General features: G+C 35.5%; 2 protein-coding genes across 3 annotated transcripts in view; one reads left to right on the forward strand and one right to left on the reverse strand.

Annotated features, from left to right (window-relative positions):
- LOC136031022 (ankycorbin-like) overlaps window positions 1-12,095 on the forward strand; it is a 129,994-nt gene extending 117,899 nt beyond the window's left edge. Inside the window, exons 10-11 of one of the 2 annotated variants that reach the window (XM_065710214.1) lie at window positions 2,252-3,349; window positions 10,265-12,095. In XM_065710214.1, coding sequence (XP_065566286.1) covers window positions 2,252-3,349; window positions 10,265-10,485 — 1,319 coding nt within the window. In that variant the 3' untranslated portion in view covers window positions 10,486-12,095. The remainder of the gene's footprint in view (window positions 1-2,251; window positions 3,350-10,264) is intronic. The other variant, XM_065710206.1, reaches the window with a different exon arrangement.
- Window positions 12,032-26,697, reverse strand: part of LOC136031051 (CDK5RAP1-like protein) — a 118,138-nt gene continuing 103,472 nt past the window's right edge. Inside the window, exon 10 of the mRNA XM_065710265.1 lies at window positions 12,032-12,186. Within this exon, the coding sequence (XP_065566337.1) occupies window positions 12,085-12,186 (102 nt within the window). The 3' untranslated portion in view covers window positions 12,032-12,084. The remainder of the gene's footprint in view (window positions 12,187-26,697) is intronic.

The following is a 26,697-nucleotide window of genomic DNA, read 5'->3' on the forward strand; positions in this document are numbered from 1 at the left end:
ATTCTTTCTCCTTGATTAATTTCACTCTTCGTCACAACTCTACTTTTTATAGTCCTTAAAAACTATTTTAGCATAAAGAGTGGGGCGTTGAGGAGGGGACAGCGCCTTTCATTTTCTGAATAATTTCTGTTGGCTTTAAATTTTAACGTCACTCCTTGCTTCCAGTTAATTTTTTTTTTTGAATTTCTGAACGTTTTTCAACTAACAGGTTCGAATTTGACTCAACGTACATAAAAATGTTAACAGAATTTGCATATTAACTTTGAGAAAGTATCCCCCCCCCGTGTCAAATTTTCTTTGGAAAGTTCACCTACAGAAACTACCGTCCCAATGTGAAAATTTCCCCGTATAAAATAACCACTCCCCCACCGAAATCCATTCCCTCGAATAAATACCTATACATTTCCCAATAACCAACAAAAAATGTAAACAATAGCCGAAGTTCTAATTTTTTAGCCATTTCCCCGTGGGTATTGAGGGGTCAAGTTAGCTTCAAAAACGTAGCTATTAAATTTTTCGATTATTTTGAACCACAATTGGCTAGAAAAGACATTTCCCCTCGGGCCGTTTGGGGACTCTGGTATCTCCAAAGACGGATGTAATCAGCTTTTCAACTATGCTGAACGAAATGGCTATCTCAAAATTTTCATCGGATGATTTTGAGAAAAAAAGGGGCCTGGGAGAGGGCCTAGTTGGCCTCCAATCTTTTCGGCCACTTCAAAAGGGCGCTAAGAGTTTTAATTTCCGTTCGGACAAGCCCTCTTCCAATATTTCAGGACAACTTGGTCGATACGATTACCCTTGAGAAAAAACAAACAAAGAAAAAAAAAAACACGCATCCGTGATCTTTCTTCTGGCAAAAAATACGAAATTCCGCATTTTTACAGATAGGAGCTTGAAACCTTAATAGCCGGGTTCTTTGACACGCTGAATATGATGGTGTGATTTTCATTACAATTTTATGACTTTTAGAGGGCCTTCCCTTCTTTTTTCACAAATCAGGCAAATTTTCTCCGGTTGTTAGCTTTTGATGGGTAAGATGAAATTTAACAAGACTTGTATATTTGCAATCAGCATAATAACCCAATTCTTTTGATATACCCATTGGTATCAAAATGCCGTTTTTTTAGAGTTTCGGTTTCTATTGAGCCAGATCGCTCCTTACTTACAGTCCGTTGCCACGAATTGTTTGATTGAATTATTCGAACTAACGTAATTCACCCTGTCTGCTTGACTACCTTTATTGTGGTTCGATAATATTCAGAATGCCAAGTTTAATTATATTTTTCGTTAACATTTTTAATCTGAGTAATTAATAAGGATGCATGTCTGGCCTTTAGAAGCCGGATGAGAAAAAAGAAGGGGGTAACCATAGTCCAAGACACAGTATGATTATATTATGGTCCAAAACTCCAAAGAAGGTAAATGACCAAATCGATATAACAAACAGTATTTTTATTTGGCTTCAAGTGAATACGACTTCTGGCCCAAAAGTAGTGAGATTAGAAACATTAAATTCGCCCCACGGGTTCTTATTAACTTTTCCCGTGAAGATGAAAATTTAATAGCCCAATTGGCAGGAAATAGCCTAACCTGGCAATACAGGTTTAGAGGCATCTCGATGGATGGACGCTGAAGCTCGCGAAACGACTTCAAGGTATCGAATCCCCTTCATCCTAATGTTGGATTGATAATTTGAAACCTGTTTCGAATTTGGTGTGAAAAGTAATGACTAACACACCCTCTATCCTACTAGCGAACTAAGCCGCTCGTTTGACACCTTTAGAAGACTTTTAAATTTTTTCTATACCGTTGTTATTATTATTGCTTGTTTGTTTTTCATTGGTGCCGGTATCGTTTCTGCTGAGTGATTGACTAAATTCTTAATTGTTGAAATCTTTCCCACTCTCCCTTCTTTTTCCTTCTCCCTTCTTATTTATTTTTTGTTTTGTTTAGATCGAATGTTCATAAATTATTGCTCATAAGCTAATATTTATTGTTTAAGAGTTAGTGCTAGTATGTGAATCTTCCCCTCTTTTACAGAGCATAGGTCTTTTATGGGGATTAGTGCTTTGCATTAATCGTGCTTTTTTTTCGAGAAACAGTCTTATTTTAAGTTTGGAGTGAGTATAATATGCTGCATTCACAGAAAGGATGTTTTTTTTGGATTAGAATTGGCAAAAAAAAACATATTAAAACGCAAATGAGTAATGGTGATTAAAGAAAAGAACATATATCGTTTTTTTTTCAGGATTGGAAAGTTCTTCTGTGGGTATTCAAAAAGCGGCTGAGAAATTAGAGCCTAAGAGACATTCAAGTCGAAAATTAGATAAGAAGTTACGGGTACACAAATCCCAATACGACCTCCCAAAGACTAGCGACTCTGATCTACCCAGGGTACCAGAGTCGAAAGATGAAAATCACTACCTCGAAATGTTTCCGACTTGTAATAAACAAGATGATATTTACATAACGCGGGCTGATATGCAATCTACACTTGATAGATTGGGTTTAGAAGGAGGAAGGTATGATTGGAATGGCCAGGTGATTGATGCAAACCATAATGTCACGTTTATCACAAAGAAATTGAATACCATTAACGTAAGAAAAGAGGACAGAAGCATGGGTGATTGTGATCAAAATCGATTTGTTACCGAAGCTATTGTGCATAGTGAAAATTTCAAGGATTCCTCTTCAAAGTTGAATGATTCTCACTTAAGTTTGTCAATATCAACCGAAACAAATTCCCAATCAACAAATGTGAGTGAAAGATCCAAAGCAAAAGTAAGACACGTATGCGACGTTGAGAACCAAAGAGCTTCTTCCGATTCTGGCATCGGTTTATTGCCACAAGCCCAAGACCTTTCTCGTAAATATTCCGTGCTAGTGAACTCACTTCCTAATGATCATGAAAGGGAGCTACTAAAAATAATAGACCAATATCAAGAATACAGTACTGATGAAAGTGGTGAATCAGGGCTCGAAGATGAAATAGAAGATGTAATGGATAGTAGTAAAGAAATTTCGTTACCACCTCCAATGTCTCTATCATTGACAAATGCAAAAAAGTATACAGCTCAACATAGTACACAGCTGCACGAGATTGGTTCTGACAATTTTGTGAACCAAAAAAATTCCAGATACGGACCAGAAGCTAAATATAGCTCAAGTGAATTAAGGATGCTTTCACCCATCAGTGAAGAAAAATCAAGACTTTCAGAATATAGTACAAAGACTTGTTCCCGCTTTGATCCAATTACATCTCTTGCTGATGAAGATAAACACAATGACTCTGGCTACAGTTCAAGGATCGGTATTAGTTCAGAAGGAACGTCCCCTGCCTTATCTGGTAAGTAAAGCCACATAACCTTAGCTCAGAAGCTTGGTTGTCCCTTAGGTCATTCAATAGATTTGATTACAAGTAAAAATGGCAGAAATAAATTAGTGAATTGTATCAAGATACACTATTTCGAGCTGTCAGATCACAGTCAGCAAGTAATATCGAATTCCTCTAATTATCGTTCAATATTTTATTCAAATTTGATAGAATGGAATAGCATTACTTGCTCTTGAAAAAAAAAAAAAAAAAAAAATGCTGCTTGCTCTATTAAAGAAGTAGACCTAACAGCATATGCAAATATTAAAGGTAAGAAGAGCTATCGGATATAAATGCTGTAAAGGAAGAAATACGGAGAAAGAAAAATAAATAGAAGTAAAATACACTGCTTTGTGTACGATAAAAATGCAAATATTTATAGAGAATTAATCTTAAGTCTGTAAGCTTGCCAAATCAAAATATTTCTCCTTCTATTTTTTTTTAATTCTTAAGTTTTTCAGCCTCCTTTATTATAAAAAAATATCAAAACGCTTTATTATTTGGCTGGGTCAAACATGTTTATTTATTTTCTTTTTTTTTATTTAATCCATTTTTAACATCTAGATCAGTCCTATATGCTTTTTTTACAGCTTAGTTAAGCGGGTAGCTTTGGAAGTCTTCAGGCATTAATCAGAATTTTTTTGTATACTGTGGATTGATAATTCTTGAAGATTTAAGAATCTTTAGGACTAAGAATTGTTTCTTTTAGGATGTTAATAGTTTATTGTCATGCTTTATTCATCACGCAATAGCTGTAATCAGGGCATTGGCTCTTACATGTATATTGAAAACAAAAAACTCTTGAGGCTTTCTCATTTTTTATTTAACCCATTCACATTGTCCTCTTACCCTCAATTTAATTATTTTTTTTTTTCAATGTAAAAGTAGCAATACACAATTGCCAATCAGGTTGATTTCTCTTCGACAATTTCTTTATTGACATTTGGCTTCGAATTTAGGCGTATATTCTGGTGTTATAGGCTACTGCATGATTTTTTTTATTTATTAATTTTTTTTTTTACTATAGAGTAAAAAAAAAGCTTGTTTCTGAGATTTGTCTCTCTGGAGACAAATACTGGAGATCCGTGTTTCACCTTCCCCATCCCCTCCAAAAAATGGAGCTTTTATGATTTGTTTTTCAATAGTTCTTTGTATTTTCCTCATAATTCTACTTTCTTATTGCTCTTTCCCAGAAAAAGACACATTAGAAAATATTCCCAAAACTTCAGTTTTACTTTTGTAAGTTCCAAACAAAGATTAACTAAAATTTCGTAACAGCGACTTAAATAACATTGAAAAATACACTGTATTGCTCAAGCTAAAATAAAATTGTAGTTTCCTCATTGGCTAGATATGTTGTGAAATATTTTTTTTTTCTTTACTTGTCTGAAACAATAAAAATTTAACAAAATACCTTCAAAAAAGAAAGTATGCAAAACTAGAAATCCCGAAGATACATTGGCTATATTTTTGAATTCAGCCGACAATACTAGATTAAAATGCATTTCAAGATAACTAAAGTAAATTTTCTTGTAGAAAATTCAAAACCCAAATTTGGGATTAATGTGAAAAATTGTTTAACATCTTTTTTCTTCAAACACTGGGTGATGAAACAATTCTGGTTGTTTAACTGAGTTTATGATAAAAGCTTGTATATAAAACACAAAACACGTTCGCGAGACGCAATCTGAGCGTTTCAATGTTATTGATTATTGTCTATGGTCGATTTTAAGGAATCCAGATAATCCAGTCGGGCCATTGCAACCCTGTCTATAGCCTCCCATACTAGATGGAAAGAGAGATTTAGTTTTTCCACTTAATTTTACTGAAGCCATATCTTACTTCTTAATTTTAACGAAGGGTTGACTAGTTTATACTTAAATACAAAAGAACATTTGGTTTTCACTCTAAATCCGATACTAAATCTCACGATTATTTGACAGCCATAGCGCAGAGCTTCTATTATCTAGGGTTAGAAGCTAGCTTAATTGAACAATTAATTTAGAAGCTCGCATACCAGGTGTATCCATAATGGAAGTTCTTACAAATTATTTTCCAGTTTTAGCAATTACTTAGCTATTTGAGCTTTAGGTTGCCACCCTATACACGAAGCCAAAGTCTATAGATCTACCAAAGATTTGACGATACCCCGCGAATGAAAAATTAATAACAGACTAATTGTGTACCACCCAGAAACTAGGTGTAGATATTTATGTGTTAACGGGAAATTTTATAGAGCCACATTGCTTTAGATCTGGTATCTGTCTTTGAATTTGCAGTATTGAAACCTGTTATTATCTAGCACCTGAATCTGTTGAACAACAAGCAAATAAAAAAGGAAAAACAGTAGCATATATACTCTTTTGTAAGGATCGGAGACGAACTAATTTGCCCTTTAGCCCAAGCACAACATTTGAATTTCCCGGACCCCCCTCCCTGTTTTGAAAGTTTCAGTCAATTCCACTGCCACAAGACAAAAACAGAGGAGATTTAGCAAAATTTCGCATAAAAGAAAGCAGAATCAAAAATATTTTTCAGTAATTTTGCTCCGTTTTGGTTTACGTAACACGCTGCTATTTTAAAACCAACATTTGCTTTTCAATAAAAAAAAAAAGGTAGGCTACTTCTTTTTCGTTCATAGATCTAATGTGCATATGAACTCTTGTCTAATGTGATCTAAACTCTAAAGACATTTTTGAAACAGATATTTTAAATATATCAAGCTTTTATCCTGATACTTAATGAAAGTTATTAATATAAGAAATTCCAGTAATCTCTTGAAAAAGTGGAGGCATACCCAACAAGTGGCGTGATCCTGAGGAACATAACACTATCAAATTCAACCTTGCAGAGAACCTTGACAAATAACGAGGTTTAAGACTTTTATACTTCTTAAAGTATAAAATTATCTATTTCTGAGACAAGCATGATCGAGGACAGGAACCTAAGTAGGTGGAAAAATCATTACATTTTCTGTATTGCTTTCTTACGTTGTTTTTTTAATTTGTACCTCTAGCCCATAAAGGATAAAGGTCCCCCAGAACCACTGCTAGCATGTAGGGAATAAATTCGACGTTTCACTTACTGGATTGTTTTTTTTTTTTTATTAAGGGACACATAGCAAGCTTGTCACCAAACCGTGCTGTAGCGGGGATCCATCCCTGACCTCTGCTCCAGAGAACACAAAGTCATGTATTCGCGACTGGCCAAATACAAGGAAGTTAAAATCTGGGGAGTTTCAAGAATATTATTTTCCTACCGAATTTTCCTGGTTTTCTCTGGGTCTTTCAGATTGGATTTGATCATAGGCAACCTGTAGGTGAGCTAGGACATATTTATCGTGCATAATTACAGATTTACACAATCACAAAAAAAAAAAAAATAATTTCATACAACTCCCCTGTTGATATTTTGAACTATGTTGCAACTAAATTCACCAGAATTCAAACAAAATTCACAAAAACTAAGAGTAAACATCAACCAAAATTTAAATAAAAGACGAAAAACAAAAAATATTTCAGTTTTACGACGAAGTTTGAACGGCTATTTCACAAACTATAAATAGAAGTGGTGAATACATTTCGCTGGCAATGTTTTATTTACCTAATGCCTTTCCAGACTCTTGTCTACCCAGCCATAGTATAAAAGAAAAAGCTAGAAAATGTATAATTACCTCTAGAGAAGTATATAAGTTAAACATTATCGGAAAACAGCGCTCTTTAATTCCATGTGAACTAAGCTGCATAAGAACTCACTTTGCGAAGACTTCTTTTCGGGGGGAGGGGGATCCGAAAAATGGCCGTGGTATTTAAATAAAGAAATTCGACCAAAGATTCAGTTTCCTAATCGAACAATATTAAGATACAATTTCAACAAACAGCTTCAATTAGGAAAGTATTTTTGTTTCAGTATAAATCAAATCCCCAAAAAGGTCGACTAATTAGCTTATCCAAACGGTTTATGGTAACGAACTGTAAGTAACGATCGAGTCGGCGCAATAGTTGCCGAAACTCTAAAAAATGCTGATGTCAATTGAGATATATCAATAGATTTGATTTTTTGTGCTGATTCCAAATAGAAAATATTCATAAAGTTAAGTGTTACCTGTCAAAAGCTACGAGCCTGAGAAAATTTGCCTGATTTTCGAAAAAGAGGGGAAACACCACCAAAAAGTCTAGGAGTCTTGATGAAAAGTGCACTATCACATTCAGCGTATCAGAGAACCCTACTGTAGATGTCCCAACTTCCCATCTACAAAATGTGAAATTTTGTCATTCCCGCAAGAACAAAGATCACCGATGCGAGTTTATTGTTTTTTTTTTTTTTTTATCGAACCAATGGTCCAAGAATCTCGGAATAGGGCTCATTATAACCGAATTTAAAAGTTATAGTGCTCTTTTCATGTGAGCAAAACATTCCACACCAAGACACTCCTTTCCCCAAAGTCATCCATTCAAAATTTTGAGAGAGCCATTTTGTTCAGTACAGTTAGAAAATCCAAAAATTATGCATTTGGTAATAACAAGTTTTCCAAGAGCCCCTGGGGTAAGGGTTGTAAGTTGTGAAATGTGCACATAAGTATGCTATTGGGAAGTATACAGACATTTTTCAGAGGAGGGTTTTTTTTGCTTCGGAGGGGGAGGTTGATTTCCCTCGGAAAGAATTCCCATGGGAAAGGAAATTCCCGGGTTGAACTTTCCAGGGAGAAATTTACATATGGGAATTTGCCAGAATTCCTGCACGAAATTCTTTTTATTTGCCTTACTTTCTCTTTGCCGACTCAAATTTACATGCAGAAATGTTCGAGGGAAAATTTTCAGCGGGGTTTGAATTGTCTGGGGGAGGAAATATTTTTCGCGGGAGCAACTTTCTGGTAAAGTTTCCACAGAGGGACGGGGATTCCCTGCATGATTTGAACAAGACCTAAGAGCTCATACGGCACTTGTGACGAGGTCGGAAGAGCCCATATGGCACGAGCTCTAGCAAAACTCTAAAAATCAATAGATTGATTTAAAAGGAAAATCAGAGGCTTAATGCCGGTCGGGATTTAAAATAAGAGCTCTGAGACACGAGGTTCTTCTAAATATCAAAATTCGTTAAGATCCGATCACCCACTCGTAAGTTAAAAATACCTCATTTTTTATAATTTTTTCATCTCCCTTCAGCCCCCCAGATGGTCGAATCAGAGAAAACCACTTTATCAAGTCAATTTGTGCAGGTCCCTGACACGCCTACCAATTTTCATCGTCCTAGCACGTCCAGAAACACCGAAGTCGCCAAAGCACTGGACCCCCCTTACTCCCCCAAAGAGAGCGAATACAGTCCAGTTACGTCAATCACGTATCTACGACATTTGCTGATTCTACCCACCAAGTTTTATTCCGATCTCCCCACTCTAAGCGTTTTCCAAGATTTCCGGTTTTCCCCTCCAACTCCCCCCAACGTCACCACATCTGGTCTGGATTTAAAATAATAGCTCTGAGACATAACGGATACGGTCGGGATTTTAAAATAAGAGCTTTGAGACACAAGATCCTTCTAATCATCAAATTTAAGTAAGATCCGATCACCCATTCGTAAGTTAAAAATACCTCATTTTTTAAAATTTTTCCTCTCCCTCCAGTCCCCAGATGGGCAAATCGGGGAAACGACTGTTATCAAGTCAGTTTGTGAAGGTCCCTGACACGCCTACCAATTTTCATCGTCCTAGCACGTCCAGAAGTACTGAACTCGCCAAAGCACTGGAAATCCCCCCTCCCCCAAAGAGAGCGAATCCCTTCCAATTATGTCAATCACGTATCTAGAATTTGTGCTTATTCTTCCCATCAAGCTTCATCCCGATCACTCCACTCTAAGCGTTTTCCAAGATTTCTGTTTCCCCCTTCCAGGCCCCAACGTCCCCGGATCCGATTCGAATTGAAAATGGTGCGTCTGAGACATAAAATCTTTCTATATATCAAGTTTCATTAAGATCCGATCACCCATTCCGAAGATAAAGATACCTCAATTTTCATGTTTTCCAGGATTTCCGATTTTCACATCCAACTCCCACCAATGTCACCGGATCTGGTCGAGATTTAAATAAGATTCTGAAGCACTAGATCCTTCTAAATATCAAATTTCATTAAGATCTGATCACCCATTCGTAAGTTACAAATGCCTATTTTTTTCTACTTTTTCGGAATTAACCCTCCCCCCCAACTCCCCAAAAGAGAGCAGATTCGTTCCGGTTATCACAATCACGTATCTAGAACTTTTGCCTATTTTCCCCACCAAGTTTCATCCCGACCCCTAAACTCTAAGCGTTTTCCAAGATTTTAGGTTTCCCCTCCAACTCCCCCCAATGTCACTAGATCCGGTTGGGATTTAAAATAAGAGCTCTCAGACACGATATCCTTCTAAATGTCAAATTTCATTAAGATCTGATCACCCGTTCGTAAGTTAAAAATACCTCAATTTTTCGATTTTTTCCGAATTAATCGTCCCTGTCCGCTCCCCCAGATGGTCGAATTGGGAAACGACTATTTCTAATTTAATCTGGTCTGGTCCCTGATAATCCTTCCAAATTTCATCGTAAACACCAAAAACAAGAAGAACAATAGGGAATTTTTTAAGACAGTGGGAAACAAATTAGAATGAATATTTCGGCCCTATGTCCAAGGGCCGTCCTCAGCAATACAAACAAGAAAAAACAACTTACGAGAGGATAAAATCTATAAAACTAAAATGAACAATTTTTCAAAACCGTCCCAGCAACACTAAAACTGTTCATTTTAGTTGTTCACTCTTAAAATAAATCCTAGTTATGCAGTCGAACTACGACAAAATTAGATTGCCAATAAATATAACTAGGATAGATTCTTTAATTAAAAAACTTTATATTTTCAGGAGCGAGAAGCCCTTTTGATGTTGATCCGCAAATGAAACTACCAAATCATTTGGTCAATCAATTAGACCGCCAAAACACCTACATAGATCAGTCAATTGGCCTACCGAATCCGGATCAATGGCATGCATTACGAAGGCATATGCTGAAAGGAAAGCTCAGCTCAAAAAACTTAAAAGACCTGGATTCTTTGCCTCAAATAAGTAATGCCAGTCTTGTCTAATGATTCTATGAAATCATATATCATCCAAATTCGATCAATCGTAAATGATAGCTATGGTTGATACGCACTAATAACTTGAAGGAAACTAAAAATCAGTGATGTAAAAAAAGATCCAAGTGAGTTGCAGCTCAATCAATGGGTGCCATTTTTGGCATTTACTTGGTCTAAAATTAAGAACAATAAGTGAATTCGTCTAGACGTAGTATCAGGCAGAACTCAGAGCGTCCCGAAAGCTGCTTAACCAAGTTAAGAAGAATGAAGCCAAACATTCCCGTAGAAAGACTAAAATGATCTTTTTTTTTATTGTCTGTAGTTACAGCTTGTGAAAGCCTTTATCCGTGTTTATAACGTTATGTGACGCCGTTCAAAACTGTACATCCAATGAAAATAGAGAGCTAACTAGTAAATCATATTTAGACTCAATAACTTTTTATCATTTTGAAACCCACACACTAGGAAAATATCAGAAAACTGTAGCAATCAGGCAAGATCGTATCCAGGGGGTGTGGGTTGAACTTGTCCTAAATTGTTGTTTGACTTGTAAATTCCGTAACAAAAATACACTTTCTAAAATGTTCTAAAGTTTTTTTTGTAAGAACCTCTCAGAAAAAAATGCTCCCCCCTCCCGAACAAGAATCCTGGATACACCCTTGAATTCAGGTAGTACTAGACTTGTCCAGGGGAAAAATTAATTTTGTTTTGAAGTATTTGATAACTGAAGGAATAATTTGATTGGCTATCAAAAATAATTCACAAAGGCAACCAACTAGAAGCTTTTTAACATTTAAGGATAGAACCGTAATCTCTCTTTTTTTCTTTTGTACGAAGCGTTGGTCGGTGTAACAGTTGTTGTTATTTAAACTGACAGGTTGTACACAGTCTATTTTTCTTGAATATTTCAAGAACTTAGAATTCCGTGATAAGATTTATAGAAATTATTTTTAAAGTTAAAAGTTGAAGAAAAGAAGGTTGATTCCTCCCTCTCACCTTAAAGCTTGAACTAGTATTGAGCTATAGGTACCCGATGACTGTAACGCGAAGGAAACTCCTCTTCTTGCCAAATTGAATTGATTCCCGTGAACCACCACTTTGTTTCATTGCTCAGATACATTTTACAACGTTTCATGACTTCAATCTTCTTGACAAGTAATTATTTTAAAAACGTTCATTATGGTAAAAAGAAAAAAAAAACAAACAATTCTTTAGGGACATTCTATGGATAAGAGGCTTTGCGTTGGACACCGGATTTTTAACCCAAAGTTTGCAAATCACGACCCAATGTCTGCCAAAGTAAAGAGAAATGAATTATATTTTGCTTTCCCGTGGCAGAGATCATCGAATCAATTAGAAGATACCGTTTCTCTTAGACAAAGAAAGGGTTATAAAAGGGTTAAAGGTCTCAATAGTTTAAACGCTTTAATACTCATGAAACTATAGCATTTCCAAGCACTACCTGACATTTAGCAAATGATCATTTGTGACCTTAGGACACTAAATTTTATGATTGCATATTGTTTGTGCACGATAAATTCTACATTTTCAAGGCTTTAAATTTCACCAGTGTTTGTATTTTTGCTATTCGTGACAATAAAGGATTATTTAATGTTGAATGAGTTTTCTTTTTTCTTCTCCGAAGAATTCCTGAATTGAAGTATGATACAAAGGTAATCCACGCATTACTTGAGAGTTGGCAGATATTATCTGAAAAGAAAATAATACAATTTGCATAAGAAAAAGTAATAAAAATTTCCCTGGTATTTTCACTGAAAAATTGTGAAAAAAAACGAAGTTATTCCCTTAGATTTTGAAAAGGTATATTTAATATACCACCAGAAAGGTGTTTCAAAATCTAGGAGAGGGGGGAAATGAAATCTCGAGAGACAAAAAAACAAAACAAAAACAAAGCAAGTATATGATGATAAATGAACCAAAAATTTTCAAGATATAAAATGGAAAAGAAAATAACTCTAAAAGATATTTAGCAATATTGCGAAAAAGTTTATGCGCTTTGGCTTCTAAAAGAGACCTTTTCTCGACTTACAGAAAAAAAAACTAATAATGGACAATAGATTTCCATAGCAACCACTTTGTGCAACCATTTACCTAACTGCGCAAACAGGTAAGAGCTCCCACAAAGGATAGCAGCATCTGAACGGCGGTCCTTGCAAAAAAAGGATAAGATAAATTTAGTTGTGGATTATTCAAAAGACTGGTTGAATTTTGAACTAAAATTAAGTTGCCATCAAGCCATGTCTAATTGGAGAAAAAGCCAAGACAGATAGTCTGAGTGAGAGGCATAAGCTTTATTCGGGATTAAAAAAACAAAAAAAAATAAGCTTTTTAAACTGAAAGTAAGGAGCAACATTAAAACTTAAAACGAACAGAAGTTATTACGTATATGAGGGGGTTGCTCCTCCTCAACACCTCGCTCTTTGCGCTAAAGTGTTTTAGTGGTTTTATAAGGACCGAGGTGTTGCGGAGAAGCAACCTTCCTCATATACGTAATAATTTCAGTTCGTTTTAAGTTTTAATGTTGTTTCTTACTTTCAGATGAAAAAAACTTGTTTTTTTTATTTAATTCTAGATTTTGTTTTCAAATTAGCCCCAGGAAATCTTACTCCACCTCCGAGGAAATATCCCTCCTCACTGATATATTCTCTGGACAATTCAATCGTGGTGAAAATTCGCCCCGGATAATTGCCCTTAAGATCTCCACGCGAAATAATTGAGTCAGCAAAGAGAAAGTAGGATATAAGCTGTCGCCCCGGACAAGAATTTCATATTGAAATTCTGGCATATTCCCCCAATGTGAAATTTATCCTGAAAAATCCACCCCCTGGAAACTTCCCTCAGGACAGTGAAAATAAATAGCAATCTATATCTACATCTATAGCAATCTTCATCAATAGGGCGAGATTTCTGTAGACGATGAAGAGGGACATGACATTTTTTTTTTTTTTTGCAAAATAGAATCAAGAGCTTCTTGATATACGAGCAAATGAATTTTATCCCAGTCAATCTTTGAAACCCTATTAAGCTCGGGCGTATCTTGGTTCACTGGTATACATATTCAATAAGTAGTTTAAAAGACGCTGTTAAGGGAAGGTGGTCCCATAATTGTTGATTGGATATTACAGAAACAAGAGAAATTGGGAAATCAACCGAACTAACCACATGGTCTAAATTTGATGTATGAGATGAAGTGTCAATACATAAGAAATTTTCAGTTTTGGATGTACAATCACCTCACCAGAAAAATACAACGGAGAATAGAATTACGAATTGATACTGCTGACTCAGAAAAAGTAATATCACAATTTACATCCCCAACAACAACACAACGAATGTTATGTTTTTGAACTTGCCTAATACGCGCATGCAATTTCTCAAAGGCTTGTGCTAATAATCGCTCTGATTCATCATTATTATAATTAGTGGGTAGATATAAATTCATCACTACACAAGACCCTACTTCACTGCTAGAAAAGTATCGCTAGAACTAAACTAAGTTGACCGAATACTCGCTGAAACTAAATTTGCCAGGTCTCCAGACGGAGGACATTGGGAATGAACACGCTTCAGGGGAACAGAAGAGCCTCTACCAATATCCAATAAACTAAGAATAGGATGTTTGAGGACATTTTTCTGGACACACATTAAATCATTACGCAGCAGCACAGTTTCCAATACTGATATTTTATTCAACAAATTACCGTTTAGGTTCCATGAAACGAATCTCACATCTTAGTTCCGTTTAGTAAAGGTCCCTTGGGGGTGCCTAGCAATATTTTTTCACTATCTAGATTGGACGGACACTTTACTCTGTAATAAGTGTGACCAGAAACCTTACAAGTACTAAAGGCCTTAGGCTTGGGGCACGAATTATCAAGGGATGAGATGTGCCCAGCAGAATCGCATTTTGAGCACAAGGTCAATGTTTTGCACTCCGCTGCTTTGTGACCTACCTGGTGAAAATTTTAGCAATTTTTTGGCATGAAATTGAACTCTTCAACAGGCAGTCTTTCGTAGTGTATTTTGCCTGATTCACTCAGGATTGTCTGCAAATCAAGTTGCTGTTCAAAATAAACCATAAACGTCAAAGAGATACCACAGTGAACTACTGTAGAGCAGTTCGGAATACATAAGGACCTTGGACTCTATTTATTTACGGTGGAACACGTTTGACGATTACAATGAAAGCTGGAGACTTCTCTGAGCAGTTATATTTTGCTGGGACTGTTCCACACTTTCGGCGATAAAATTGGTAGAATTGAATGACAACTTTCCATTCATTATCAGATCTTTTTAGCGGGGCAATATCTTTCGAAGCGACCGGACACAGACGGTCTACAAATTGCTTCCTCTGTTCTGGCAAAGATAGGTTGGGACAGTTTTTCAAGACTACAGCATAAGAGCGGTTTTGCGTTCCGCTGGAGTTGATTGGGATGTTCTTGGAGCTACTAAAGCCGGTTATTTTCTGTTTATTTGCCTTTGCTTGGATAAGCCATATTGATTTTGTCGCTTGTCATCTGACCGCAGAAAATGCGAACTTCTTCTTGATGTCATGGCATCACTATAAGTTCGATACAACCTCCCTCGAAAAAGTACAAATTATTACATAAAATGTGACCTATTTAGATCGTTTTTGTGGCCACAAATGTCAATATGCCAGTTTTAAGAAAATGCACTAAATGACACTTTTTTTTGAAGCCTTATTCTGCAAATGTAAAATTTCGATTTAAAAGTCGAATTTGAGAGCGGTGGGTCTCTTCTCCTTTAGGTAAACCCTGCGTTTTGTATTAAAAGTACTAGGAATTAAAGAAAAAATGTTTTTTTTTGTAAAATGAAAATATAGGCCGATATTAAAGCTCAAAATGAATAAATAATATTCTGTATACGAGGGGGGAAGAGCTTCCCGTCCCCCAGATACAAAATGTTTCTATTGGCTATAAGTTTTAATGTAATTCTAAACTTTAATTAAAAAAAAATTAAATTTAATTATAGGCAGCGCAATAACGCTTCCAAAGTAAAGAGCGATGTGAGCATAATGTATTACTTTTTTTAAGATCAAGGCACTTCGTATAGAAGGAGTTATCGTATAAACTTCGAAAAGGACTCATTCATTTGGAGACTGCGAGTTCTAGTGCGAGTCACAGGGCAACCATTTTATGGACAGGGTGGTCGTGTGAACTTTGGAGAAAGCTACTTGTATTGGAAATGTAAAGTTCTAGTTCCCTTTTAAGAGTCCAAAGTAATGAAGGTCAACTGCCTCCCCCCCTCTTCCTGACATCCTCAAGTTTGGAACCGTATCCAATCAAAATTGAGAGATAGCCATTCCGTTCACAAAAGTCAAAAGAGCATATAACAAAGCCGTCAGAGTGGACGCAACCTCCCATATCTCAGGGGCACGGATTTAAGTTATGCCCCGTACCATATAAGGTTTTTGTGGAACGGATATAAACGGTATAAACTTTAAATCAGACGGGGCTCAATTTAATGGAAGACGTAAGTTGTAGTATTCATTTTAAGAATAAAAAGTGAATGAAGGACAACCAGCCGACTCCCCAAGCCTATCATTCCCGAAAATATATCTGATAAAAATTTAAGATTGTTATTTTGTTCAGCATTCTTGAAAGATTTATAATGTGTCTTCGAAAATGTCAACCTCCCCCCTTTGGGCAAGGGCTGTAAGTTAAGCAATTCGTTCATTGTTTACATAAAATATATGTAATTGAAACATGTATGCATATTTGAACTTCACTTCACAGAATATTGTGGGGAGGAATGAACTTAACCAAAACACGTTATGTTCGTTCGGATTGTCAAAACATCATAACTTAGGATTGATCGAGTGTATAATTTGAAACTTTCATGAAATGATAAGAGAGATGATAAAAAGCAATGTTTGCATGCAGAAAAACACTACTACTGCTACCACTACTACTATTACTACCATACTACTCCATTGACAATATTAAGGAAAATTATGAACTAAATAAAAAGACACTATGTGCATGTACATTGTCAAAAGAGCGTATCTCAAAAATTGACTTGGGTATTAAGTTGGAGCTGTCAGTGAATGCTTAAAGGAGAAGATCATCTGACAAAAAGACAATATGTACGCGCTACTACTAATACTACTATCACTGCTACATTTACTATTACATCTGCTTCTTCAACTACTACTTCTACTGCAACTACTTGTAAGGCTAAGAGCATCGAGATGAAAATTTAAAAAAGTATACGAACATACAGGTTATGAAAAAGACATATCAGCAGGTTATAGCAACGGCTTGTTGTATTAAGTTGAAACTTCCAGGACTTGACAAGAGAGATGTTCAAGAGACGAAAAGATAATACATTAATACTAGTGCTGTTGCTAGTACTACCGCTATTACCATTAATACTACTACTAGTAATACCAATACTACTACCGTGACCGCTATTACAACTATGCCTAAGGCTATGAAGGTGAAATTTTCAAGGAATTTGAGAGGGGAAGGTGAGCAGAATCACAACATACCCTCTGTTAGCAGTTCTTAAAAAAGCGTAACAGGGCAATCTTAGGAAGCTGTCAAGGAGCATTTAGGCGGATGTTTAACAAAATCAAAAGTATGTGAATGAAGATTTTCAGAAAGGTGACAAAGAAATATTACACCTCTATACCTTTAAGAAGAAATATTATACCTTTAAGAGTAAGTTGTGGCAGATTTTCAACTAGCAAGAAGGCACTGTGTGTATACTATTAATACTACCACTACAGTTACTGTACCTAATAGTAGTGACACTAAGGGTATTAAGGTGAAATCTTTAGGGAATGATTAGGGCGAGTTTCAATTAAACAAAAAAGCTATATTCATGCAGGTTTTCAAAATGGCAAATAAGCAATATCACAGGCAACACCGCTGAATAATAGCTAGAAATATCATTGAAACTTTTAAAGGAGCTAATTCGAGTGGGAATTAAATGAAAAAAAAACAAGTTTTTAACTGACAGTAAGGAGCGACCAAACTTAAAACAAACAGAAATTACTCCGTATATGAAAGGGGCTGTTCCCTCCTAAACACTCCGCTCTTTACGCTAAATTTTAACCCTTTTTCACAACTCTACTTTTTAAAACAATAAAAAAAAACTTTAGCGTAAAGAACGGGGCGCTTAGGAGGGAACAGCCCTTTTCATATACGGATCAATTTCTGTTCGTTTTAAGTTTTAATTTCGCTCTTTACTTTCAGTTGAAAAACTTGTTTTTTTCGTTTAATTTCTGAACGTTTTTGAATTAATACTTTTCTTTTATTTTGGCCGTCTGCACATGAATAATTAAAACGAAATTAGCATATTATTATTTTTTTGGCTAAATGGCTTTCTCTTAGTTTTGATCGGAAGATTTTGAGAGAAAAGAGATGGGGGAGGAGGCCTAGTTGTCCTCCAATCGTTTGGTTACTTAAAAAGGCAGCTAGAACTTTTAATTTTATACGAACGTTTTTATTAGTAGAAAATATACGTAACTTACGAATTAACTTACGTAACGAACTGCTATATTTGTAAATTTTTATTACGTATATGAGGGGGTTTCCTCTCGCGTCATTACCTCGCTCTTTATACTAAAGCTTAAATTTCGTCCCAATTCTTTAAGAATGAGCCCTGAATCACAAAGGCCGTAGAATAAACAGTTGAAATTAATAGAAATACTTTAGCGTAAAGAGGAGGAGATGAACCCCGTATATGCGTAATAATTTCTGTTCATTTTAAGTTTTAATTCTGCTCATTACATTCAGTTGAAAAAACTTTTCTATATTTATTTTTTAATTGTTTTGTTTTTGTTTTAAATAGTGCTAAAATATCCTGCGCCCCATTCACGGAAATTATCTTCTCCCATTATAAATTCCTCCATGGAAGATTCCTCCGACGTAACCCCTCCCCTCATTACTATACCTAACACTGATCACATTTTGTAGCTTGCGGCCCCTCCCTCGGGGACTGTGACGGAGTAAGTCGTACCCAAAGACATTATTTTTTGGTTTCTGACCATGCTGAACATAATGACTATCTCAAAATTTGGATCCGTTGACTTTGGGAAAAAAGGAGGACGGGAGGGGGCCTAGGTGCCCTCCAATTCTTTGGTCACTTAAAAAGGGCACTAAAACTTTAATTTCCGTTAGAATGAGCCCCCTCGCGAAATTCTAGCACCACTGGGTTGATACGATCACCCATGGAAAAAAGAAAAACAAAAAAACAAAACAAATAAACACGCACCCTAGATCGGTCTTCTGGCAAAAGATACGAAACTCCAAATTTTTGTAGATAGGAGCTTGAAACTTCTACAGTAGGATTCTCTGATACGTTGAATGCAATGATGTAATTTTCGTTAAGATTCTATGACTTTTAGGGGGTGTTTCCCCCTATTTTCCAAAAGAAGGCAAATTTTCTCAGGCTCGTAACTTTTGATGGTAAGACTGAATTTGATTAAACTTACACATTTAAAATCATCATAAGAATACGATTCTTTTGATGTATCTATTCGTATAAAAGTTCCGTTGTTTAGAGTTTCGTTTTCTATTGAGCCGGGTCGCTCCTTCCTACAGTTCGTTACCTCGAACTGTTTGATTAAAAGTTCGAGTGCCATTTTAAGAATCAAAAGAGATAGGAGGACAAGCAGCCCTCCACCCCAGCCCATTGATTTTCCATACACATGCAGTCAAAATTTTGAGACAGCCATTTTCTGGTTGTCAGCCATTCGGTGTAAAAATTTTCAGACAGCCATTGCACAAATCATTATTAACAAATATTGAATAAAAAAAAACAAGGTTTTTTAACTGCAAGTAAGGAGCAACATTAAAACTTTAAACCAAGAGAAATAACTCCGTATATGAAAGAGGTTGTCCCCTCCGCAACGCCTCACTCTTTACGCTAAAGTTTGACTGTCACAACTCTACTTTTTAAAACAATAAAAAACATTTCTCAGGCTCATAACTTTTAATGGGTAAGAATAATCTTCATGAAACTTATATATTTAAAATCAGCATTAAAATTTGATTATTTTGATGTAACTATTGGTATCAAAATACCGTCTTTTAGAGTTTTGGTTATAAACCGGGTTGCTCCTTACTATAGTTCGTTACCACAAACTCTTTGAAATGAAACCCAACACGAGCAGAAATTACAACAAATAACTGCGTCAAACTCAAAACGAGCAAAAATCAACACGAGTAGAGCTGACAAACCCCCAAACCTTCTCAAGACCAGAACATAATATGCACTTTACTGAAAACGAAATACATTTTAAGTATTTTCACTTTTTGACTTTAATAATTAAAGAATTATTAAAACTTTAAGGAATTAACATCAGTATATGTATATAAAATGGAAAATCCATGTTCATTTGTTTTTTTGGTTTTTTTTTTTTTTTTTTTTTTTTCAGTGAAGTGCAAATTATGCTCTGGTTTTGAGAAGGCATGGGGGAAGTCTTACTCATGTTACCTTTTGATTTTTTAAGTTTGTTCGGTTGTTTATTATAATTTCTTTTCGTTTTGGGTTTCATTTATTTATTGTCGGTGACATGTGGTAGTTTTACGCTTGAAAGATTGTTTTGACTTTATTTCTGCTCGTTTTTGGTTTATCGGAGCTCTTTACTTTCCTTTGAAAAACTGGTTTTGTGGAAATTTCTTTAAAATTAACATCATTAAAGAGGTGTGGAAATTAATTGAAGAAGGGCTGCTTAAGTTACACTACTAGGTGACCAAGCTTCGCTCGGTGAAGCGTATTTTAGACATAAAATTGGTGTTGGGTGTACCTCTCATACCATGGTTCAAACAAGAAATTTTTTTTGTGCAACTTTTCTAGATTTGTTTGAAAAAAAACTAAGATATAAAGCAGAATACATTTTTCAACATGCGGGATCAATGCTCTCCCTCCAATCTGCAGCCCTAGTAAATGCAGAGGGTGGAGACTTTGTTCAAATTCTTGGTTGCTTATAATAAATTCCATGGGGTTTCACAAATGAAAAAATTATAATCAAACTAAAACTAAAAATTTCCATGTCTGTGGAAAGAACTACATAAAAATAAAGTGTCCCAAGATATATAATGGAATAGCTTATTTTTCAAAACAAAAATCCTAAACTTGGTAATAATTGCTTACTCTTTTCTTTGCCAAGTGTGTCAATAAAAAAAAAGACTGACTTATTAATCATTAATCAGGCACCGTTTTAAGGTTGAATCATTACATAGCCTAATTTCCGCTCGTCTTAATTTTAATGCCAGGAGACCGAACTTTGCTCGGTGAAGCGAATTTTTGACACAAAAACGGTGTTCGGCGTGTTCCCCTACCGCTGAAAATCCCTCTCCCACAGAAATACCATCTTCCCATCTTCTGATTCACCCAAGAACAATTTGTTTGTGCATTTTTTCTAGATTTAGTAGTATAGACATTCATTTTATTTCGCTGCCTAGTCAATTCGTGAATTGGTGCTCCTAAACTGTGCAAATGAAAAACAAACTTTTATTTTTACTAAATAACCAGTCCCGAATAATGATTTTTTTACGCAAAAAATTTTTTTACGCAAAAAATGATGCTAAGATCATTCAAAGTTCAACCAACCTACTCTGTGACTTATATTAATTCAATATAACATTAACTTAGTTAATTATCTAACTTGGAAAAACCTAAGAAAAATATATTAATGACAGTGGGGTGGGAGGGTATAGCAAATTCGCACTAGGTCGAGACCTATCTAGATAGCTTCTTCAGGCCAGAAAATGCAATAGTGCCAATTTAGAATAGATTATTAAGACGTTTTCGAGAATATATATGTATATATATATATGTATATATATATATATATATATATATATATCTATATATATAAAAATAAGTTGTCTGTCTGTGGATGGATGGATGGATGGATGGATGGATGTGTCAGGTGACGTCACCTGAAAAAACTGGATTAGGTGACGTCAAAACTGAAAAAACTAAAAAAAGGCAAAAACTACAAAAAAAACTAAAAACTAATAAAAAAAATAAAAAAGCTAAAAAACTAAAAAAACTATAAAGGTAAAAACCAATAAAAAACTAAAAAAAAAACTGAAAAAACTAAAAAAAGGCAAAAACTACAAAAAAAAACTAAAAACTAATAAAAAAAGTAAAAAAGCTAAAAAACTAAAAAAACTATAAAAACTAAAAAAAGGTAAAAAACTAAAAAAAATAAAAAATAAAAAAAAACTAAAAAAAAGGAAAAAACTGAAAAATAAGCTAAAATAAAGGTAAAAACCAATAAAAAACTAAAAAAAAAGGAAAAAACTAATAAATGACGACACTCAAAGAGAAAGCGACCAGGACAAAAGGAATGTTCGATTAGCAATCAACAAAGCACCGGGACACAGGGAGTATAAATGACGACCAGGACACAAGTAAAAAAAAAAATTAACAAAACTAAAAAGAAGGTAAAAACTACAAAAAAACTAAAAAGAAAAAAAACTAAAAACTAATAAAAAAACTAAAAAATCTAAAAATCTAAATAAACTAAAAAAGAAAAAAAAAGGAAAAAAATAAAGGAGAAAAACAAAACTAAAAAACGAATGTATATACAGACCGGTACACCGGGATACAAATGACGACCGGGACACAGGGAATATAAATAACGACCGGGACACAGGGACACAACTACAACGGGGACACCGGGGGAAACAGGGGGATATCTATATATATAAAAATAAGTTGTCTGTCTGTGGATGGATGGATGGATGGATGGATGGATGTGTCAGGTGACGTCACCTGAAAAAACTGGATTAGGTGACGTCAAAACTGAAAAAACTAAAAAAAGGCAAAAACTACAAAAAAAACTAAAAACTAATAAAAAAAAATAAAAAAGCTAAAAAACTAAAAAAACTATAAAGGTAAAAACCAATAAAAAACTAAAAAAAAAACTGAAAAAACTAAAAAAAGGCAAAAACTACAAAAAAAAACTAAAAACTAATAAAAAAAGTAAAAAAGCTAAAAAACTAAAAAAACTATAAAAACTAAAAAAAGGTAAAAAACTAAAAAAAATAAAAAATAAAAAAAAACTAAAAAAAAGGAAAAAACTGAAAAATAAGCTAAAATAAAGGTAAAAACCAATAAAAAACTAAAAAAAAAAGGAAAAAACTAATAAATGACGACACTCAAAGAGAAAGCGACCAGGACAAAAGGAATGTTCGATTAGCAATCAACAAAGCACCGGGACACAGGGAGTATAAATGACGACCAGGACACAAGTAAAAAAAAAAATTAACAAAACTAAAAAGAAGGTAAAAACTACAAAAAAAACTAAAAAGAAAAAAAAACTAAAAACTAATAAAAAAACTAAAAAATCTAAAAATCTAAATAAACTAAAAAAGAAAAAAAAAGGAAAAAAATAAAGGAGAAAAACAAAACTAAAAAACGAATGTATATACAGACCGGTACACCGGGATACAAATGACGACCGGGACACAGGGAATATAAATAACGACCGGGACACAGGGACACAACTACAACGGGGACACCGGGGGAAACAGGGGGATATAAATGACGACCGGGACAAAAAAACTAAAAAGAAATAAAAACTAAAAACTAATAAAAAAAACTAAAAAATCTAAAAATCTAAATAAGCTAAAAAAGAAAAAAAAAGGAAAAAAATAAAGGAGAAAAACAAAACTAAAAAACGAATGTATATACAGACCGGGACACCGGGATACAAATGATGACCGGGACCCGGGACACAGGGAATATAAATGACGACCGGGACACAGGGACACAACTACAACGGGGACACCGGGGGAAACAGGGGGATGTAAATGACGACCGGGACACCGGGACAGGGAATGGTCGATTAGCAATCACCATCAACAAAGCTCAAGGGCAATCATTAGAATCATGAGGTATAGATCTGAATACAGATTGTTTTCCCATGGACCATTATATGTTGCATGTTCAAGAGTCGGTAAACCTGACAATCTATTTATATGCAAAGACAATGGGACAGCAAAGAATGTTGTATATTCGCAAGTTTTACGTAGTTAAAACCATATATATATATATATATATATATTCACAGGTGGGACATAGGGACACAACTACAATGGCGCGTAACTATTATGGCGCGTAACGACTTACGCGCGCGGGGGGGCTTGGGGGGGGCGCGAAGCGCCCCCACCAACTAGGTGTTGGGGTGGCGCGAAGCGCCACCCCAACAGCTAGTATATATATATATATATATATATATATATATATATATATATATATATATATATATATATATATATATATATATATATATATATATATATATATATATATATATATATATATATATATATATATATATATATATATATATATATAATTCTTGGGGGGGGGGGAAACTTCGCACCCCCCAAGCCCCCCAGCGCGCTTAAGTCGTTACGCGCCATTGTAGTTGTGTTCCTGTGTCCCACCTGTGAATATAGATAGATATATATATATATGTTTGGGAAAAACAATCTGTATTCAGATCTATACCTCATTATTCTAATGATTGCCCTTGATCTTTGTTGATGGTGATTGCTAATCGAACATTCCCTGTGTCCCCGTCGTCATTTATATATCCCCCTGTGCCCACCGGCGTCCCCGTTGTAGTTGCGTCCATGTGTCCCGGTCATCATTTATATTCCCTGTGTCCCGGTCGTCATTTGTGTCCCGATGTCCCAGTCTGTAATTTCTCTTTGAGTGTCGCGGTCGTCATTTATATTCCGTGTCCCGGTCGTCATTTGTGTCCCGGTCGTCATTTGCTGTTTCCACTGTAGGTTCTTCAGTCATTTTACAATTAAACATTTTTCCGTCCACGATCTTGTTACAATTAAAAATTTGTCTTTGAAGGATATTCTTAAATACCTTTAATGACGTCATCATCATAAAAAACATGACGACAACTAACTTCATGACGACATGATGACTTCACTCGACAGAAACACACACAACTTATTTTTATATAGATAGATAGATATATATATATATAGTTAGTATATATTTAGTATGTATATATGTATATATATATATATATATATATATATATATATATATATATATATATATATATATATATATACATATATCTATATATATATATATATTGTGATTCCTCGGCACGCTTTCTGTTCTTACTTTCTCTATCAGCCGCAAGCCTGTTTTCTTGCTGTTCTTGTGATTCCTCGGCACGCTTTCTTTTTTTACTTTCTCTATCAGCCGCAAGTTTTTTGGCATAGACTCTTTGAGCAGCTTCCTCGGCTGTTGCCATTGTAGGTTCTTCAGTCATTTTACAATTAAACATTTTTCCGTCCACGATCTTCTTACAATTAAAAATTTGTCTTTTGAGCAGCTTCCTCGGCTGTTGCCATTGTAGGTTCTTCAGTCATTTTACAATTAAACATTTTTCCGTCCACGATCTTCTTACAATTAAAAATTTGTCTTTGAACGATTTTCTTAAATACCTTTAATGACGTCATCGTCATAACAAACATGACGACAACTAACTTCATGACGACATGATGACATGACGTCACTCGACAGACACACAGACAACTTATTTTTATATAGATAGAAAATATATCTATCTATCTATATATATATATATAAATAAGTTGTCTGTGTGTCTGTCGAGTGACGTCATGTTTGTGTGTCGACTGACGTCATGTTTGTCGACTGACGAAATTACAGACCAGGACATCGGGACACAAATGACGACCGGGACACCGGGACATAGGGAATATAAATGACGACCGGGACACTCAAAGAGAAAGCGACCGGGACACAAGGAATGTTCGATTAGCAATCACCATCAACAAAGCACCGGGACACAAATGACGACCAGGACACAGGGAATATAAATGACGACCAGGACACTCAAAGAGAAATTACAGACCAGGACACCGGAACAAAAATGACGACCGGGACAAAAATGACGACCGGGACACCGGGACACAGGGAATATAAATGACTACCGCGACACTCAAAGATAAATTACAGACTGGGACACCGGGACACAAATGACGACCGAGACACAGGGAAACAACAACAACGGGGACGCCGGGGGGCACAGGGGGATAAATAAATGACGACGGGGACACAGGGAATGTTCGATTAGCAATCATCATCAACAAAGCTCAAGGGCAATCATTAGAATAATGAGGTATAGATCTGAATACAGATTGTTTTCCCATGTTTGTCGACTGACGAAATTACAGACCAGGACATCGGGACACAAATGACGACCGGGACACCGGAACATAGGGAATATAAATGACGACCGGGACACTCAAAGAGAAAGCGACCGGGACACAAGGAATGTTCGATTAGCAATCACCATCAACAAAGCACCGGGACACAAATGACGACCGGGACACAGGGAATATAAATGACGACCAGGACACTCAAAGAGAAATTACAGACCAGGACACCGGAACAAAAATGACGACCGGGACAAAAATGACGACCGGGACACCGGGACACAGGGAATATAAATGACTACCGCGACACACAAAGATAAATTACAGACTGGGACACCGGGACACAAATGACGACCGAGACACAGGGAAACAACAACAACGGGGACGCCGGGGGGCACAGGGGGATATAAATGACGACGGGGACACAGGGAATGTTCGATTAGCAATCATCATCAACAAAGCTCAAGGGCAATCATTAGAATAATGAGGTATAGATCTGAATACAGATTGTTTTTCCCATGGACAATTATATGCTGCATGTTCAAGAGTCGGTAAACCTGACAATCTATTTATATGCACAGACAATGGGACAGCCAAGAATGTTGTATATTCGCAAGTTTTACGTAGTTAAATATATATATATATATATATATATATATATATATATATATATATATATATATATATATATATATATATATTCACAGGTGGGACACAGGGACACAACTACAATGGCGCGTAACTAATAAATGGCGCGCGCGAAGCGCCACCCCAACAGCCAGTATATATATATATATATATATATATATATATACTAGTTGGTGGGGGCGCTTCGCGCCCCCCCCAAGCCCCCCCGCGCGCGTAAGTCGTTACGCGCCATATTAGTTACGCGCCATTGTAGTTGTGTATATATATATATATGTTTTTAACTACGTAAAACTTGCGAATATACAACATTCTTTGCTGTCCCATTGTCTGTGCATATAAATAGATTTTC

Source organism: Artemia franciscana, chromosome 1 (genome assembly GCF_032884065.1).
Source record: "Artemia franciscana chromosome 1, ASM3288406v1, whole genome shotgun sequence".
NCBI classification, from domain to species: Eukaryota; Metazoa; Arthropoda; class Branchiopoda; order Anostraca; family Artemiidae; genus Artemia; species Artemia franciscana.